The sequence below is a fragment of the Haliotis rubra genome, unplaced genomic scaffold, assembly GCF_003918875.1.
Source record: "Haliotis rubra isolate DU_JTF1 unplaced genomic scaffold, ASM391887v1 Scf61, whole genome shotgun sequence".
Taxonomy (NCBI): domain Eukaryota; kingdom Metazoa; phylum Mollusca; class Gastropoda; order Lepetellida; family Haliotidae; genus Haliotis; species Haliotis rubra.
Window position 1 is genome coordinate 1804074 of NW_025767313.1, and position 17319 is coordinate 1821392.

General features: G+C 39.7%; 1 protein-coding gene across 1 annotated transcript in view; it reads right to left on the bottom strand.

The window, feature by feature from the left end:
• Positions 1–706: 706 nt before the first annotated feature.
• The window catches only part of LOC124255821 (translation elongation factor 2-like), a 31819-nt gene continuing 15206 nt past the window's right edge, over positions 707–17319 (bottom strand). The window contains 9 exon segments of the mRNA XM_046689755.1: positions 707–2548; positions 3320–3452; positions 9975–10129; positions 10132–10156; positions 11470–11682; positions 14316–14567; positions 14984–15103; positions 16148–16286; positions 16979–17174. Of these exon segments, the coding sequence (XP_046545711.1) occupies positions 2358–2548; positions 3320–3452; positions 9975–10129; positions 10132–10156; positions 11470–11682; positions 14316–14567; positions 14984–15103; positions 16148–16286; positions 16979–17174 (1424 nt within the window). The 3' untranslated portion in view covers positions 707–2357.

Sequence of the window (17319 nt, forward strand, 5' to 3'; positions counted from 1 at the left end):
TACGGGCGAAGGGGTAGTCTAGTGGTTAAAGCATTCGCTCGTCACGCCGAAGACCCGGTTCGATTCCCTACTTGGGTACAATGTGTGAAGCCCATTTGGTGTCCGCCGCCATGATATTGCTGGAATATTGCTAAATGCGGTTTAAAAACAAACTCACTCACTCCAATTTTGTAATTTGTTATATGTTGCGGGTTTCCCCGAAGAAATAGTTTCCTCTGCCTATATATGGGTTCGGGTTAGGGTTAGGGTTAACATTTACATTCACAAAATATTCAACAATACGATTCCAGTAAAACAAAATATGATTTATTCAACAGCATACATGATATCCTTTGCCAGGTTGTAAAAACGTTGACTGCAAAGTACATTACAATGACATATCTTTGACGCGGAGTCAACAGTGAAATTTACATAAAGCATTACTTATATCATATATTTTATACATACGGATAATCTATTTTACAAATTTACTTCTGTATAAATATGACTTTTCTTGGTAAATATTGAATATTGAAAAAAAATGAACAAAGGCAATTTTACAAAGATCGATCTGGTGAGTATGGTTTAACGCAGCTTTGAATAGTATTTCAGTTATTTCTTGATGTGAGAGTGAGTGAATGAGTTTAGTTTTACGCCACACTCAGCAATATTCCAGCTACATGGCGGCGGTCTGTAAATAATCGATTCTGGACCAGACAATCCAGTGATCAACATTATGAACATCGATCTATGCAATAGTGATACGATGACATGTGTCAACCAAGTCGGCGATCCTGACCACCCGATCCCGTTAGTCGCCTCTTACGACAAGCATGGGTTACTGAACCCAGGTGTAGAGAATTATATTCAGGGTGAATCTTGGGTTCGAACCCATTATCTTAGTAGTCAGGCATGTCCAAGGGACGCAACTCTTACGACATTTCAGACCAGTGGACCAACCGTGCTTCCATCGTCCCTTAATGATGTCTCGTTGCGAACCGAGTTAACTTGGTCTGTTATGCCGTCACTTGTTTTGGAACTTCTCTTGTGACTGAACTATAGGATTATCAAAACTATACATTGTCTCCTAAGTCTTATGTATATACAGTTAATGCTGCGATAAACAAGTTTACAATTGAAAGTTGCGTTAAACTCAACAGACTCACCCATTATATAACTTTCACTGTTCGATGTTTGAAAACACAAAAGCTTTAAGCTCAGGCCGTTTAATAAGCCACAAATGGACAGACTGAAAACGCATATAAGAGGTGAAATCAATACTCTGTTATCGGCTCGGTCATTCACGGCACACTGAACACTTATCGGAATGATACATGTATATCAGAGTCCGTATAGTGAGTTGATGTTATCATGACATATTACTGACATGTAGTCTGTGAACCATCGAGTCCGGACCAGATAAACACAAATAATTCTACCATGACTACGTGAAATACTCGAATTTGATTGGACGCGTTTCGTTTCAAATGACATTTTGAGACTATCAATTCGGTCTAACATTGATCTGATGTTCAAACAGTACGTTTATATCCTAATTAAACAGCGGAACACCTCAAACAACACGTGTCTTTATTACCCCTCTCTCACGTGGTTCGACTGCTACAGGTGTTTCTCTGAAAATTGCAGACTGGAAGTTACAAATGTCCTCGTTGGGCCGTGAGGTAAATCATGTATGCATATGGATGCATTATACATACAAATGCACATATAAGGACCATTTTGGCTTTCATTTATTTGTATAAACGTTTGGTGCAGCTTAGCTGGCTTAGCAGCTGTGTTGTATCGAAAACTAGACGTGTGAAATAGGTGTTTGATTTGACCAGCACAGGAGGTTTGCTGATGGTGAACATGGGTTACATGGGATTGGGACTTGATAAGTCAAACAAGACGTCACAGCAAATCGAATCGCCCAATACTTCTGGGTCACTTCAATATACATGTACACACCTTGATGGTGTGAAACAGTGAGCAGGTGTTCAAGGAAGTTTTAATAATCTGCGACAATAACATTGCAGTTGACAATAATCCCCTTCTCGAGTTGTACTCGTGTATTCGTTGACATGTAAACGCTTCAACCATTTGGTTCACCAATATCTTATACACACAATACCCTACGTAAAATATACACAGTTCCAAAAGAAAAGCGAAACACGTTAAACTGTAATACAGCGGCGATTCAAGAGATTTATGTTTGCTTATGAAAATATGCCAAGAGGAAATGACGTATTACTCAAAAGTGAAGATGTGATCAGATAGCTCAACGTAAAAATCGCCTTCTGTGCTCACAACAATTTAACAAATATCTCGTGACTTCGAGACCAGAGGTCTACTTGCTTCCTTGAATCACTGGATGCCCTTCAGTCCAGGAAGTCTTCCACAGACGGCATTTCCGGGTCCAAACCTTTACGTTTCCTAATGGCCCTTATAATAGCTGTGGTTTTGGAGCGGTAGTCCAGTGGGCTGCCGGCTAGCGTCTCCCATTGACCGAACGTGCATTGTACTAGCCTCGCGGCGTTGTCAGTCTTGGACGAGAGCTCCTGATCTAAACCTGAAATGAACACGTTGTTGTTTCATTGCTTCATATATCAGTTGAAAACTGTAAATGTTTCCCGTCCTATGTTTTAGTGTCCAGCTGTACCACCACTATGTTAAGTATTCAGGTTAGTCTAAAGCGGTTTTATATAATCGTGTGACAGAGACGTCGTTTTCCATCAACATCGGGAACGTTTCACAGATTGCGGATGTTAAAGGTGGCCGCTCTAATTGTGATAATGGACAATGCTCTGGAAGATAGATAAAACTCAAAGCCTAGAAAAAAGAGTGAAGTTGAGCCAACTCTGATTTCTACATCAAATACACCATTGTAGTCTGTGTATCATGATCCACAAAAGGGACATCACTTCATACCAACGTATGGCCACGTATCCACTGCAAGCAACACGTTTGATTTTAAGCAACGGTGCAAATCACCGCGGACAGTACAAAGCACACAACCCGTCTGCCTATAGAACCTTCCTCCAAGATGGACGTAACTCCTATGATTTAACACAGCATTTAGACGAAGCACCTTTTATGTTTTGTGGAAGTGTCCAAGCGCCAGACCACACTGAAACAGGGAAGACCCTTTCAAGCCACACTGAGACATTGAAGACCCTGTCAGGTCACACAGAGACAGGGAAAGCGGTACATATATACCAGTTGTATGTGCCACCCATCGAATGCCTTGCTGAAGACCCTGTCAGACCACACTGAAACAGGGAAGACCCTGTCAGGCCACACAGAGACAGTAGTACATATACCGGTTGTGTGTGCCACTCACCGAAGGCCTTGCTGACGGGGATGTCAGCCTCCATGTAGTACGTGTCCCAATCCTTGACACTCCGCTCCTTGGTAACCCGGCCCTGACGGCCACTGACCACCTCGAACACCACCGGGGAGACGGACTCTGGGCACTGGAACAGGGACAAAAAAAAGGTAATACTATCAAACTACTAACGTTTGGTTATCACTAGACCACATTGAAAAAATAAAATGAATTTTTATTTTATGCTCCCTTCTGACTTGTTTTTGAGCACAGACGTTTCAGGGACCCTATTGTCTTATATGCATAAAAGATGTATAAAAGGAGGATATATGTGTGACTGCGTGTCATTGAAGTCGTAAGCAATGCTACCGGTGCGTCTGACTGACACTCGGTTAGTTGCCATGATCTTGCTATAACATTGCTGGAACCTGATACATATCGTTATCGGGGCCGTAGGGTAGCCTAGTGGTTGAAGCGTTCGCTCGTCACGCCGAAGAATGGGTTTCAATTCCCCGCATGGGTACAATGACGCCAATTTTTTGTGTCCATATTTTTGTGATATTGCTGGAATATTGTCAAAAGCAGCGTAAAATCACACTCACTCACTGACCTACATCGTCATTACATAAACCGCCTATCAAAAGAAATTAGACACACGAAAACTCAATAATAATTTCTTTCTCATTTTAAGCCACTATGAAACATGGTTGTATACTTAGGAGATAAACCTACTGTGTGGGAAAATCAGAGGTATATAACGAAATTATAATAGCTCTAAATTGTTTATATACCTCTGATTTTCCAACACAGTTGGTTTATCTCCATTCTACCATGACAATTTTATGAACAATTTCAGGTGGAGCTCTTTCTTTGGTTACGAGTCAATACGTGAAGCGGCCTCGCATTCCAATCTCAAGTGGCATCGCCCGAAACGGGGTGATTGGTGGCAAACCGTCAATGACTAACAAACTCCAGATTCAGTAATAACAAATCACGTTTTGTTTTTTCAATGCATCAATCACCAATCATTAACTGATAAGTTGGAAAACATATATCAAATAAGTTTAAAAAGCTTGGTTCACATTTGAAAATTCCACCGTAGACCCTTTCCCCACCAGAATAATGGCAGCAACCTCATGGCCTTGACCTTTTCTCGGAAGTCATTGTTTACATTTACGTGCAAATTTGGAAAGATGCGACAGGAGAGCCTCTGACAGTTTGCGCAAGGTTAACCTGATTGTATAACTGAGATAGTCTTTGATATCTAATTATTACTGGTACTGGTACAAAATTTAAGAGTAGAGGCGCTTTTGCTGTAACGAGAAGTCCGTGTTGTACCGAATTTAGATACTGTTGAATTTTGCGCCCTGTCAACTTGACGATTTCACGCACCTCTACGTCTGCGTGCGACAGCTGTGGTGACTCTTACACACTCATGTGTGTACTTTGTGCTCAAATTCGATTCTACGGATATTATTTTCTACATTTTGGAAAGTGTTTTGAGACCTAGTGGCTTCAAACTGAATCGGATTCGCTGGCATGTTCGCGAGTCTGTTGTCAAAGAGCCAGATTTGTGGTGATATTTCCGAAAGGATGGATCAGGACATGAGGGTGTACCTCTGGCATAAACACGGTAAGGTAATTAATTATACTTTAATAGACTACTTTAGATCAAGCAGTGTAATGGATAAGAGGGATCATGACTAAGCTAAATAACTTTTTCAACGATATTATACTTTTAGAAAAAAAATATGTTGGGCTAAACAGAACGGTTTGCAGATTCTGTAATTGTGTTTTACTACCGCTAAATTTGAAACACAACAAATTTCAAAATATCATTTTGTTTGAATTGATAACCAAACTGTTTATTTATGTGGACGGAAGGCATTAACATTTCTTCGGCGTTCGATGTTAATGCATCCTCCGTTACCGGATCAAGATCAGTGGCGATATCGTTGACGAAAGCTGATAATAAATATAACACGGAAATTATGTAGCAGTCTATTGCTGGATCTATTCTGACATAACATAGAATCAACGTAAACATATTTGTTTTGCTGAATTTTTATTCGGAAAGCAGCTAATGCGAAGTACTTTTGTATGTATGCCACTGTGATTTTGTAGCACAAATATTTTTCTGCTACAATTCAAATATTTTTTTGCTTCGATTATGTGCTCGTTACTTCGAGTATTTTCTCGTTTTTTCAATAATTTTCTCGTTATTTCAATAATTTTCTCGTTACTTCGAGTTTTTTCTCGTTGCTTCGAGTATTTTCTCGTTACTTCAAGTATTTTCAAAACTTGAAATTTCAAGTATTTACTCGTTACTTCGAGTATTTTCTCGTTACTTCAAGTTTCTATCAAAAACTCGAAATTTCAAATATTTTCTCATTACTTCAAGTTTCAGTCAGAAACTTGAAATTTCGAATATTTACTCGTTGCTTCGAATATTTTCTCGTTATTTCAATTATTTTTTCGTTGCTTCGATTAATTTCTCGTTCCTTCAAATTTCTTTCAAAAACTTGAAATTTCAAATATTTTCTCGTTGCTTCAAGTTTCTTTCAAAAACTTGAAATTTCGAGTATTTACTCGTTGCTTCGAGTATTTTCTCGTTACTTCAATTATTTTCTTGTTGCTTCGATTAGTTTCTCGTTGCTTCGAATATTTTCTCGTTGCTTCAAGTTTCTGTCAAATACTTGAAATTTCAAATATTTACATGTTATTTCAAATTTCTATCAAAAACTTGAAATTTCGAGTATTTACTCGTTACTTCAATTATTTTTTTCGTTGCTTCGATTAACTTCTCGTTGGGAGTACCTAAAGCTCGGGCCAAGAAAAGTCGGGCCCGGTCGGGTCACCGGGTACTACTAAAAATGGATTGCAGAATATTAAAACGAAATCCACACATTTGGGGAGAAACACTTCCTGCCATCACAAATGTATAGTTTGATTGAAAATGTATGTTTAACGATGAAATAAAAAGAAAACTATGACTACATACTAAGAGTCACGTAAAAAAGACACCGTCTTGTTGTTATGTGTTTCCCTTGATATGTCTATGTGAGAAGGTTACTTACTTCTCTTAGCGTGTGACGCCCTGGGCAGGAAGTGACAGTGTTTTGACTTCATTTCTTTACTTAATTAAAATATTGAGGTTCCCTAATTAACCTTTATTACCTCATGCAGAATCAGCACAGGCCGTTTATGTTAATGCGAAGTGGATATTGGCTAATGTCAGCGGGTAAATGTGACATGTTTAAATACAGGTTAAAGCTCTTACAGCTATGTTAATTTTCTAGAGTTACTGCGTAGTGATTGAAGCAAACACGTTGCGTAAAGTGATGCCCCCTTTTCTATATCCTCAAAATAGTTGCTATATGATATCGGTTCCGTCTTGCCCGGGCTCCCAAAAGCACCTTAAACCTAAACCTTATCCAGCATTGTATTTATATCTATAGAATGGTATTGCATCTGCCTAAATATCAATTTGTATTGTTACAAAATGCCACATGTAAAGATGATTGGTCCGTTAAAATGAAGCCCTATTCCCTCTCCATTCCCAACAGAGTCAATCAAAATGGCTAGTCTCTGAAATACGCCCATTTCCCCTTGCGAGATGTTGATTTGTTCTTAAAACCATATCTTCTTCTTTCCTGTCCCAACTGACAGCTGCTTTATCTGCCACCACTAAGCAGTCGGTGAAGGTAAGATACTTGCATCACAGAAGGTAGCAAAATTCTCAAAATGTTTTGCACCAGTGACAAATGGTACACGTTGCAGTTCCCTATTTAGACTTGTACCATACGTTCCCTAATCTTTCCTAGGTGAACAATTCCCTAGGATGTCCATATAGTGGGACAGGATACCCACACCTTTTCGAGAACACCTGGTATCTAGTAATTCATAAACATATGCTCTGTCATTATGTCCACCAATTGATTGTCTGGCCTAGACTCGATATTTACAAATACTCATAATATAGTCCGAACGTTTACTATCGACTCTGCTTTTCTAAGAGATTTCTTATGGATATGGAAGGCGCTTTGTCGCTATTATTTCATGTTTGTTTGCGTGGGCAATGTCTTTTCTTTCTTTACTTTTAAAAACTGACGCAACGGACGAACTGAGTGCATCCATACTACATATATATGTTGACAACCATATCGGAGTGTGAATGATACATAGTATTATGATTCGTACGTGAAAGGGTTAACAAAACAACAACACAACAATACTACCTTATATTAGGCAGGTTGTTCGCCTGTGTTTCTGGCATACTTTTAAATGGTAACATTCGATGGGTATCGGTTTGATATTTGCCATGGAACGCTACAGACCAAACAAATATGAGAAAAGGGATTCATATGACAGTGGTCCGATGACTTGTGACATGTGGAGAATGAGGCTAAGGGCCCCGCTTGAGCAACGTGATCGTTCAAATTACTTCAATCTGAGACTTCATAAAGAGGGTTTAGGTAGCTATAACTAGATATATCTACAATTCAGGATCCATGTGTGATGTTTAAGTTTCTTATTATGGCCCGGGACAAGTCAGAGACTTAACACTTTTGATAGAGGCTGGATATGTTTGGAATGGAGGGGAAACGGGCTTCACTTTAATCTTTACATGTGGCATTTTGTAACATTGAAAATTATATTAAGGTAGATATAATACTGATCTATGGATCTAAACAAAATTCAAGATACATGTGTGTGAGATCTATGAAGCTTTTGACGGCCCGGGCCAAACAGAACCGAACAATTGTCAAAGTGTGGGAGAAAGATCGTATCATTTACCTGTGGGCATGCTTTAAATACGATGAACAGTGAACTGAGGTAGTATTTGTAAAATCCTTTGCAGGCCGACAGAAATGTATATAGGGATTGACTGAAGTATTTATACGTTTTGAATCCTGTTTCATTTAACGACTTCTCTTTTAGACGTAACCTTGCTTGGCCACTTTCACAGGCCACTCGTCTTCCTGAGTTTTAGGCGATTTACTCGTAATAAGGTTATTATGACACATGTGTGTGGCTTCCTGCTGCCCATATTGCCATGGATGTAAGCTGGATTAATTAATTGTAGACATGGTTTTCGATAATCAATGTTGTAGCCAATTATATACTTGGCCCACTTTGACCCGGCTCGGCCCGGCCCGAGTTTTAGGACGTCCCCTTCTCGTTGTTTCGAGTATTTTTCTCGTTCCTTCAACTTTCTTTCAGAAACTTGAAGTAACGAGAAAAAGAACTCGAAGTAACGAGAAACTTATTGAAATAACGAGAAAATACTCGAAATTTCAAGTTTTTGACAGAAACTTGAAGTAACGAGAAAATATTTGAAATTTCAAGTTTTTGATAGAAACTTGAAGTAACGAGAAAAGAACTCGAAGTAACGAGAAACTTATTGAAATAACGAGAAAATACTCGAAATTTCAAGTTTTTGACAGAAACTTGAAATAACGAGAAAATATTTGAAATTTCAAGTTTTGATAGAAACTTGAAGTAACGAGAAAAGAACTCGAAGTAACGAGAAACTTATTGAAATAACGAGAAAATACTCGAAATTTCAAGTTTTGACAGAAACTTGAAATAACGAGAAAATATTTGAAATTTCAAGTTTTGATAGAAACTTGAAGTAACGAAAAGAAACTCGAAGTAACGAGAAACTTATTGAAATAACGAGAAAATACTCGAAATTTCAAGTTTTTGACAGAAACTTGAAATAACGAGAAAATATTTGAAATTTCAAGTTTTTGATAGAAACTTGAAGTAACGAGAAAAGAACTCGAAGTAACGAGAAACTTATTGAAATAACGAGAAAATACTCGAAATTTCAAGTTTTTGACAGAAACTTGAAGTAACGAGAAAATATTTGAAATTTCAAGTTTTTGATAGAAACTTGAAGTAACGAGAAAAGAACTCGAAGTAACGAGAAACTTATTGAAATAACGAGAAAATACTCGAAATTTCAAGTTTTTGACAGAAACTTGAAGTAACGAGAAAATATTTGAAATTTCAAGTTTTTGATAGAAACTTGAAGTAACGAGAAAAGAACTCGAAGTAACGAGAAACTTATTGAAATAACGAGAAAATACTCGAAATTTCAAGTTTTTGACAGAAACTTGAAATAACGAGAAAATATTTGAAATTTCAAGTTTTTGATAGAAACTTGAAGTAACGAGAAAAGAACTCGAAGTAACGAGAAACTTATTGAAATAACGAGAAAATACTCGAAGTAACAAGTAAAATATTCGAAGCAACGAGAATTGTATCAGAAAAAAAATATTATGCTACAAAAGTGGCAGCATTGGGCTTTCGTACAAAATAGCCGTAATTTATCGATGCATCGGTAGGTTGTTTGGTGTCCGCCATGTTGGTGGGCAGACAAAAAAAAGTGCATTACCGTAAACCATGTATGATTGCGCACGGAAAATCAGAGACCTGTATAACGTGATTATATACCTCTGAATGACTTTAATTAACCAATCACAATCCAGTGTTTACTGAAGTCATGGTTGAATTTATTTTCACAGGCAGTTTGTAAGAAATGTCACCGCCCTTGTTTCACAGAATGCCTTGGTACGAAAGTTTCACAATGAGCTGTAAGTATGTGAACAACAAGCACCACTAAGAACATCACTGAACAGAGAAAGAAAGAGAATGGACGCACCTCTAGGTATGTCTTGAACATAGGCTGCATAAGTCTTGGTTTGGCTCTGAGTGTGGCTGCACTTAGCGCCCTGGCGGCTGCAGGGAATATCTCCTTGTTCCCGCGCTGTTCCTCATCAGCGTGCAGCATGACCTCGTGCAGGCTGTAGCGGACCCCCGCATCTGTTCCTCACACAGCACACCCTACGGATAACAGCCTCAGTCAGGCGACGTGTCACAGCATAGATTACACAATGTGTATCTGAGTAAGTTGGGTATAACTCAGCTTTTGTCATGGACGATTACCATAATGATACAGACTTCAAACGCGGTGATTATAGACCAACGTTACGGTTATGGTAAGGGACGCAACCCTGTATTGCTTTCTATGAAGGATTTCGAAGTCAACTCTAAAGCACGAGTTTGAGAGTGTGAACATTCCAACAACTCGCCACCAACACCAATTTCAGAGTTCTCAAACTGTTGTCGAGAAATAGGATCGGGCTCTATTCTCACCAACTTTTCCATCAAACTTTCGGTGTTGTCAAACGCGTGTTGTTCAGAAACAACCAATCGCAGTCAACAAAATTGTCATGTGACCGCACCGATAGAGACATGGCGCTCAAATGACACGAACGTTTGACAACATGTGTTTGACGTGAGAAATCGCGAGTTTGACAACTTTTAAAATTTTAACATGAGTTGTCAAACTTTAGTTTCCCGTGTGAAGGCCGCTTTAGATCGTGGGTTTGAATCCCAGATTCACATTGGTTATGTTTCTACGCTGGCAAGCCCAATATCTGTGATCATTGGTTTCAGAAAAGACGTAAATATCAGAATAGAATTGAATATTCAAACAAATTTATGTTTTTAATGATATCCGAAATTCAATTTTACATACCCGGCAATTAAAAACAGATCTCATTAAAAAATCTCGATTAGGTGATTTTATTCGAAAGGGCGATAACTCTCTTTTTGAAATGATTTTCCCAACAACTTGCGGGATGTAAAGACAGAGCCAAGCTCACACGATACCGTTTGTTGGATATTAATGGATATGTAGCCGGAAGTATTTCAAGATATCTGTAAATCATTTCTTACCCTTTTGGGGACCGGAATAATTTGTTTTTTGTTACTTGTATTACATATATCACCAATTGATATAACGATATCAGTCACAGTCAGAACTGAAGATATCTTGAATGTAATTAACGATATCTCTATTTGAATCAAATACATCTTATACGAATTAATGAAATCTGTAATGCGTTTGTAGATATGTATATATTATTTCAAGTCATCTTGAATTATTTTATGCTATTTCAAGATATCGGTAATGCAGCTTTCAATATCAGATATGAAGTGAAAAATCTTCAACTTTTGAAAATATCTTAAAAATATTGTTAAGATCTTTAAATATAATGCCGATATCTTTAAAACAATTGATAATATTAGTAATGAGATACAGTTGAAAACGGCATTTACACATCATAGACTTAGCGTGTCAAGTTAGCTACCTTCTTAGTCGTCCACTGGAAAGCTGCAATCACAGTGGGTTCTATGTCCTGTAGGTACTTGGGCTCCCCCTTCGTGCAGTCCATCAGCAAGTTGAGCCCCACGCCCTCCGGCCCGAAACACCAGATCTTCTTAGCATAGGTGAGATCAATACTATATTTACTGTCCAAGTACAGGGCGCGTTCTCTAGCATCCTGGAACGGGGTGATGACTCCCTGCAAGCAAAATAACCGCTCATTAAAAATAAGAAATCTCACTGTCCCCGCCGAAATACGTTATGTATATACATTCGCGATATAAGTGTCACGGAGTTATGTATTAGTCCTAGAATCGTTGTTTTCAGCCTATGTTCATCCAGCCAAGTCCGGGTTCAGTTCCCGAAATAGGTAAAATTCACGAGGTCCATTTCTGTTGTCCAAAGCCGTGATGTTGCTAAAGGTTTGGTAAAAGAGGCGTAAAATCCAAAAGTGCCACTTGAACCTCGTTTTACTGTACTGCTAGGGGTCTCTATCGAGGGCATTTGCATCATTTCAAAAATTGATCTAGCCTTGCAAGATGGGAATATTTATTACTATACCATTGCAGTAAAGCTACATATTCTTATACATGGTTACAAAGTCCAAGACTGAGCCCATTAACAGGGCGTTGACAGAGGTATTTCTGATTATTGTCGGCAGCTTATGTTTTTTTTTATAAACGTGCATGTCTTCTTTGATCAAACCAATGTAACAAAACCAGTCGTTTTTCGTTACATTACGTCTATCAACACCACCCATAGGGTATCTGTTCAACGTGTCTAATTGAAACTTGACCATAAAGATGTGGCCCTGTGTGTAAGGAAACCCCTTATAATTAACATGTTCAATAAATATTTAATAAGATGTAAATTTAGGGTATCACTTCATGATTTCAAGGTTTACTAGTTGCGGGAGCGTGCCAGCAATGGTGCATAAGTATTTTCTTTATGTATATGTGCTCTTTTTGCGATCTTTTTGAAATTGAAAGTCATGTAGTCGGTGTCAGGAGTCATACTAGTGTCCATACACGCACGACCTCCTGTCTGACGTAGACATATACAACCGTACGTCAACAGGCACTCCTTCCTCCAGTCTAGGATCTATCCTATAGAGTGTCTCTGATGGTCCGTGAAGTTACATTCAAACCACAATGAAATAATCATTTATCGATTTAATTTCTCCCAGCAAATAAACACGCCGGGATTCCTATTGTCTTCTGCTCGATGGTTAGCTGGAGTTTCAACAATTGCCTTAAGGCGGCATGGGTTTGGGAATAGGTCCCATGGATGTCTACACAGGCATGAAACCTCCTGCAACACCCACCATTGTCCCTACCACAGTGAGATCACATTGAGTTGGAGGCCTGCGGTATCATGCCTCAGAAATCGATTAATCGATTATTCCCGAGTGATACGTAAGTTTATGATACGCCGGAAGTGGTTTAACTGAACTGAGTATTTCAATTATGCTTTAAATGTTAATGCAAAGTGGTGTCCTCCCAGGACAAATGGTGAATCTGTTAACGCTCCTGAACCCCCATTGGGAAATTGATTAGCTGAAAGATATCAGGATCGATTGTCCGACTCACAAACAAGAGTGCTGTATAGTGGGAAAACATTGTCCAAAGCATTAATTTGTTAATTGTCATGTTGCATGCTAAACGCAATATTGGCAGTCAAAGAAACACACACCATCATCTCTGTGTGTCTCCCTTCTCCAGCATATTAAGATGAATAATACAGCAGTCATTATCAATTTCTTTGTATGTCTATGAAAATATATTTTTCTTTATCTTTTATACACAGCAGAACACGCCCTCCCAAAATTTACACATTAAAGTGTCGGGACATCATATTTACACATTAACAGTGTCGGGATGTCATTTGTACACATTAACAGTGTTGGGACATCCTATTTACACATTAACAGTGTCGGGATGTCATATTTACACATTAACAGTGTTGGGACATCCTATTTACAGAATAAACAGTTTTGGGACGTAATAAGTACATATTAACAGTGTCGGGACATCATATTTACACATTAACAGTGTCGGGATGTCATATTTACACATTAACAGTGTTGGGACATCCTATTTACAGAATAAACAGTGTCGGGACGTCATATTTACAGATTAACAGTGTCGGGACTTCATATTACACATTAACATTGTCGGGACGTCATATTTAAACATTAACAGTGTCGGGACGTCATATTTACACATGAACAGTGTCAGGTCATCATATTTACATATTAACAGTGTCGGGACTTCATATTACACATTAACATTGTCGGGACGTCATATTTAAACATTAACAGTGTCGGGACGTCATATTTACAGATTAACAGTGTCGGGACTTCATATTACACATTAACATTGTCGGGACGTCATATTTAAACATTAACAGTGTCGGGACGTCATATTTACACATTGACAGTGTCGGGACATCATATTTACATATGAACAGTGTCAGGTCATCATATTTACACATTAACAGTGTCGGGACATCATATCCATACAGATTAAACAGTGTCAGGGCATCATATTTACACATTAAACAGTGTCGGGACATCATATTTACACATTAACAGTGTCGGGACGTCATATGTACACATTAACAGTGTCGGGACATTCTACTAACAGATTAAACAGTGTCGGGACATCATACTTACACATTAAACAGTGTCGGGACATCATACTATTATTACATTATGATTATTATTAATATATGGGTATTTATATATGACTGTTAAGGAATGAATCTGTACCTCAGTCTGTAGAATGAATGAATAAAACTATCTGAAACAGTATGTGGTAACCATAGCATTACATTTTCAATGTCTTCGGTGATGCCATTGGGCAGGTTTTGCGCCTTTAGGCAAAGGTAGTTGCTACCGTTGGGGGACTGAGATCGGCACATTTCTGTCGACTCTGTTGTCACAGTTTCTCGGTAGGGAAGGAAGGGACCCTTCGTCTTCACTTGGACTTTGCCAAGTAACTGGCTGAGCTGTTCCAGCGCTCGGTTGATGTGGGCCTCGTTCACGCCGCTGATGCTTAGTTCCCCCTCCTTGGATAGCTCAGTCTGCAGATGTCATCATCATCATCATCATCATCATCATCATCATAATCATCATTTAGTGTACAATGCACAGGAACCCGTTATCGGCATGTAGGTTAAACATAGACCATAGGTCTACACGCACGTCACATATATAAATAGAGTAAAGATTTATATTTATATATGTGACGTGCGTGTAGACCTATGGTCCATGTTTAACCTACATGCCGATAACGGGTTCCTGTGGGGTCGTTGGTCTCTCTGCCTTAGTCTGTTACCAATGATTAATAGGTCAACCTGATATAGCTGGAGTACTGCTTAAGGCAGAGTAAAACAACACTCATCATCATCATCATCATCATCATCATCATCATCACTATTCTTGTCTGCTAAGCGACATTACCACGCGCGCAGAAATTGTTTCCCCCCTCCCCCTCTACCTCAAGGCGGGGGTCTATCTTCTCTAGCTGCTTGATGCCTTTCATCACTGTGGGTAGATGCGGCGGCTGTCGCGGCTCTATCGCCATGGTTACCACTGGGGGCACCGTGTATCGTATTGGCTGTGCATGGAAGACAGGTGACAGTTATTGAACACGTGCTAGAACTAAAAAAGTCTCATACATTATGAATGGTATACAAAATGTGCGACCCATTATGACGTAAACTATTTATACAATCAGCACCTTAACTGTGCTGCCAACATTAAAATAGATTATTTAGCATGGGACTTACTTCAACATGAAGCAACAAGTGCCTCTCTTGACAGCGTCTGTGTGCTGGTTCGCTGTGATGGTCAAGCACCTAACTTGTTAGTGTCTGCGTGCTGGCTTGTAGTGATGGTCAAGCACCTACCTTGATAGTGTCTGCGTGCTGGCTTGTAGTGATGGTCAAGCACCTACTTTGATAGTGTCTGCGTGCTGGCTTGTAGTGATGGTCAAGCACCTACCTTGCTAGTGTCTGCGTGCTGGCTTGTAGTGGTGGTCAAGCACCTACCTTGTTAGTGTCTGCGTGCTGGCTTGTAGTGATGGTCAAGCACCTACCTTGATAGTGTCTGCGTGCTGGCTTGTAGTGATGGTCAAGCATCTAACTTGTTAGTGTCTGCGTGCTGGCTTGTAGTGATGGTCAAGCACCTACCTTGCTAGTGTCTGCGTGCTGGCTTGTAGTGATGGTCAAGCACCTACCTTGATAGTGTCTGAGTGCTGGCTTGTAGTGATGGTCAAGCACCTACCTTGCTAGTGTCTGCGTGCTGGCTTGTAGTGATGGTCAAGCACCTACCTTGATAGTGTCTGCGTGCTGGCTTGTAGTGATGGTCAAGCACCTACCGTGATAGTGTCTGCGTGCTGGCTTGTAGTGATCGTCAAGCACCTACCTTGTTAGTGTCTACATGCTGGTTCGCTGTGATGGTCAAGCACCTACCTTGTTAGTGTCTGCATGCTGGTTCGCTGTAATGGTCAAGCACCTAACTTGTCAGTGTCTGCGTGCTGGTTCGCTGTGATGGTCAAGCACCAAACTTGTCAGTGTCTGTGTGATGGTTCGCTGTGATGGTCAAGCACCTAACTTGTCAGTGTCTGCGTGCTGGTTCGCTGTGATGGTCAAGCACCTACCTTGATAGTGTCTGCGTGCTGGTTGGTCGTGATGGTCCCCGACTTTGTCAGATGCTTGTCCACTCCCAACAGGCCGCAGATGTTTCCACACGGGACAATGTCCATGTCTATTGGGTCGTCCTTGTAGATCATGACCACACTAAAACACAGCCCATTAGAATAATAACCAAGTGGACTTTGACCTCGGATGTTGAGCTTGAAAGTTGGAAAGAGAATCCCCAGCAGAGATGCACCGAATTTACACGTCATACGTGTTTATTCATTACCTTCACATACGGTCACCTTGCCACGTAGTCGAATGTTCATTTATACCCTTGCAGCTACCAATTAACCACAACCTTGACCTTCACATGGGCAAGCTGATCCCGTCGTTGAGGTATGACTTGTTTATTTGTTTCTTTCATTATTTTAGAGATGTGGATATGTCAAAGCTTGTCAGTAATTATTGGCTTACTGTTATGACGTCATTGGTTCACAATTGTCCAATTCGCCCTTTCCAGAAAGAGGAACGCAAACAAGAACTTAAACACAGAATAGCATATGGTGATCTGGAGAGACACACCAGAGAAGTTCAACTACGGACACAGATTAACACAGCCATTTAACACATCTCAGAACCAAAAAAAAATGCACTTATATCACATTTAGAAGACCGTTTGTGTCGTCTGATAATGACAACTTTTTTCAGAAGTACAGAAGATTTTATATTTAAATGTGCTCTTGCTATACTCACGTTGCGTTAAGACTCCTCAAGGATCAACAAGCAACATAACAATCTCTGTTTGGACTGACGATAGATATACGAACTAAAATGTCTGAACTCCACAATACCTCTCTACGGTCTCTTCTTTGGATTCGTTTTTCTTCCCTGTAATGGATTTCGGTCCTTTGACATAAACCATCTGGCCACAACGGACAGAACCGGAGAAGATGCGACCGAAGGCGTACAGGCTTCCGTCCTCCTCCGAGGGCACAAGACGGGTGATGTACATCATGAGGCAGCCCTTAGGATCACACTGCTTCATACCTGCAGAACAAAGACACTGCTTCATACCTGCAGAACAAAGACACTGCTTCATACCTGCAGAACAAAGACACTGCTTCATACCCGCAGAACACAGACACTGCTTCATACCCGCAGAACACAGACACTGCTTCATACCTGCAGAACA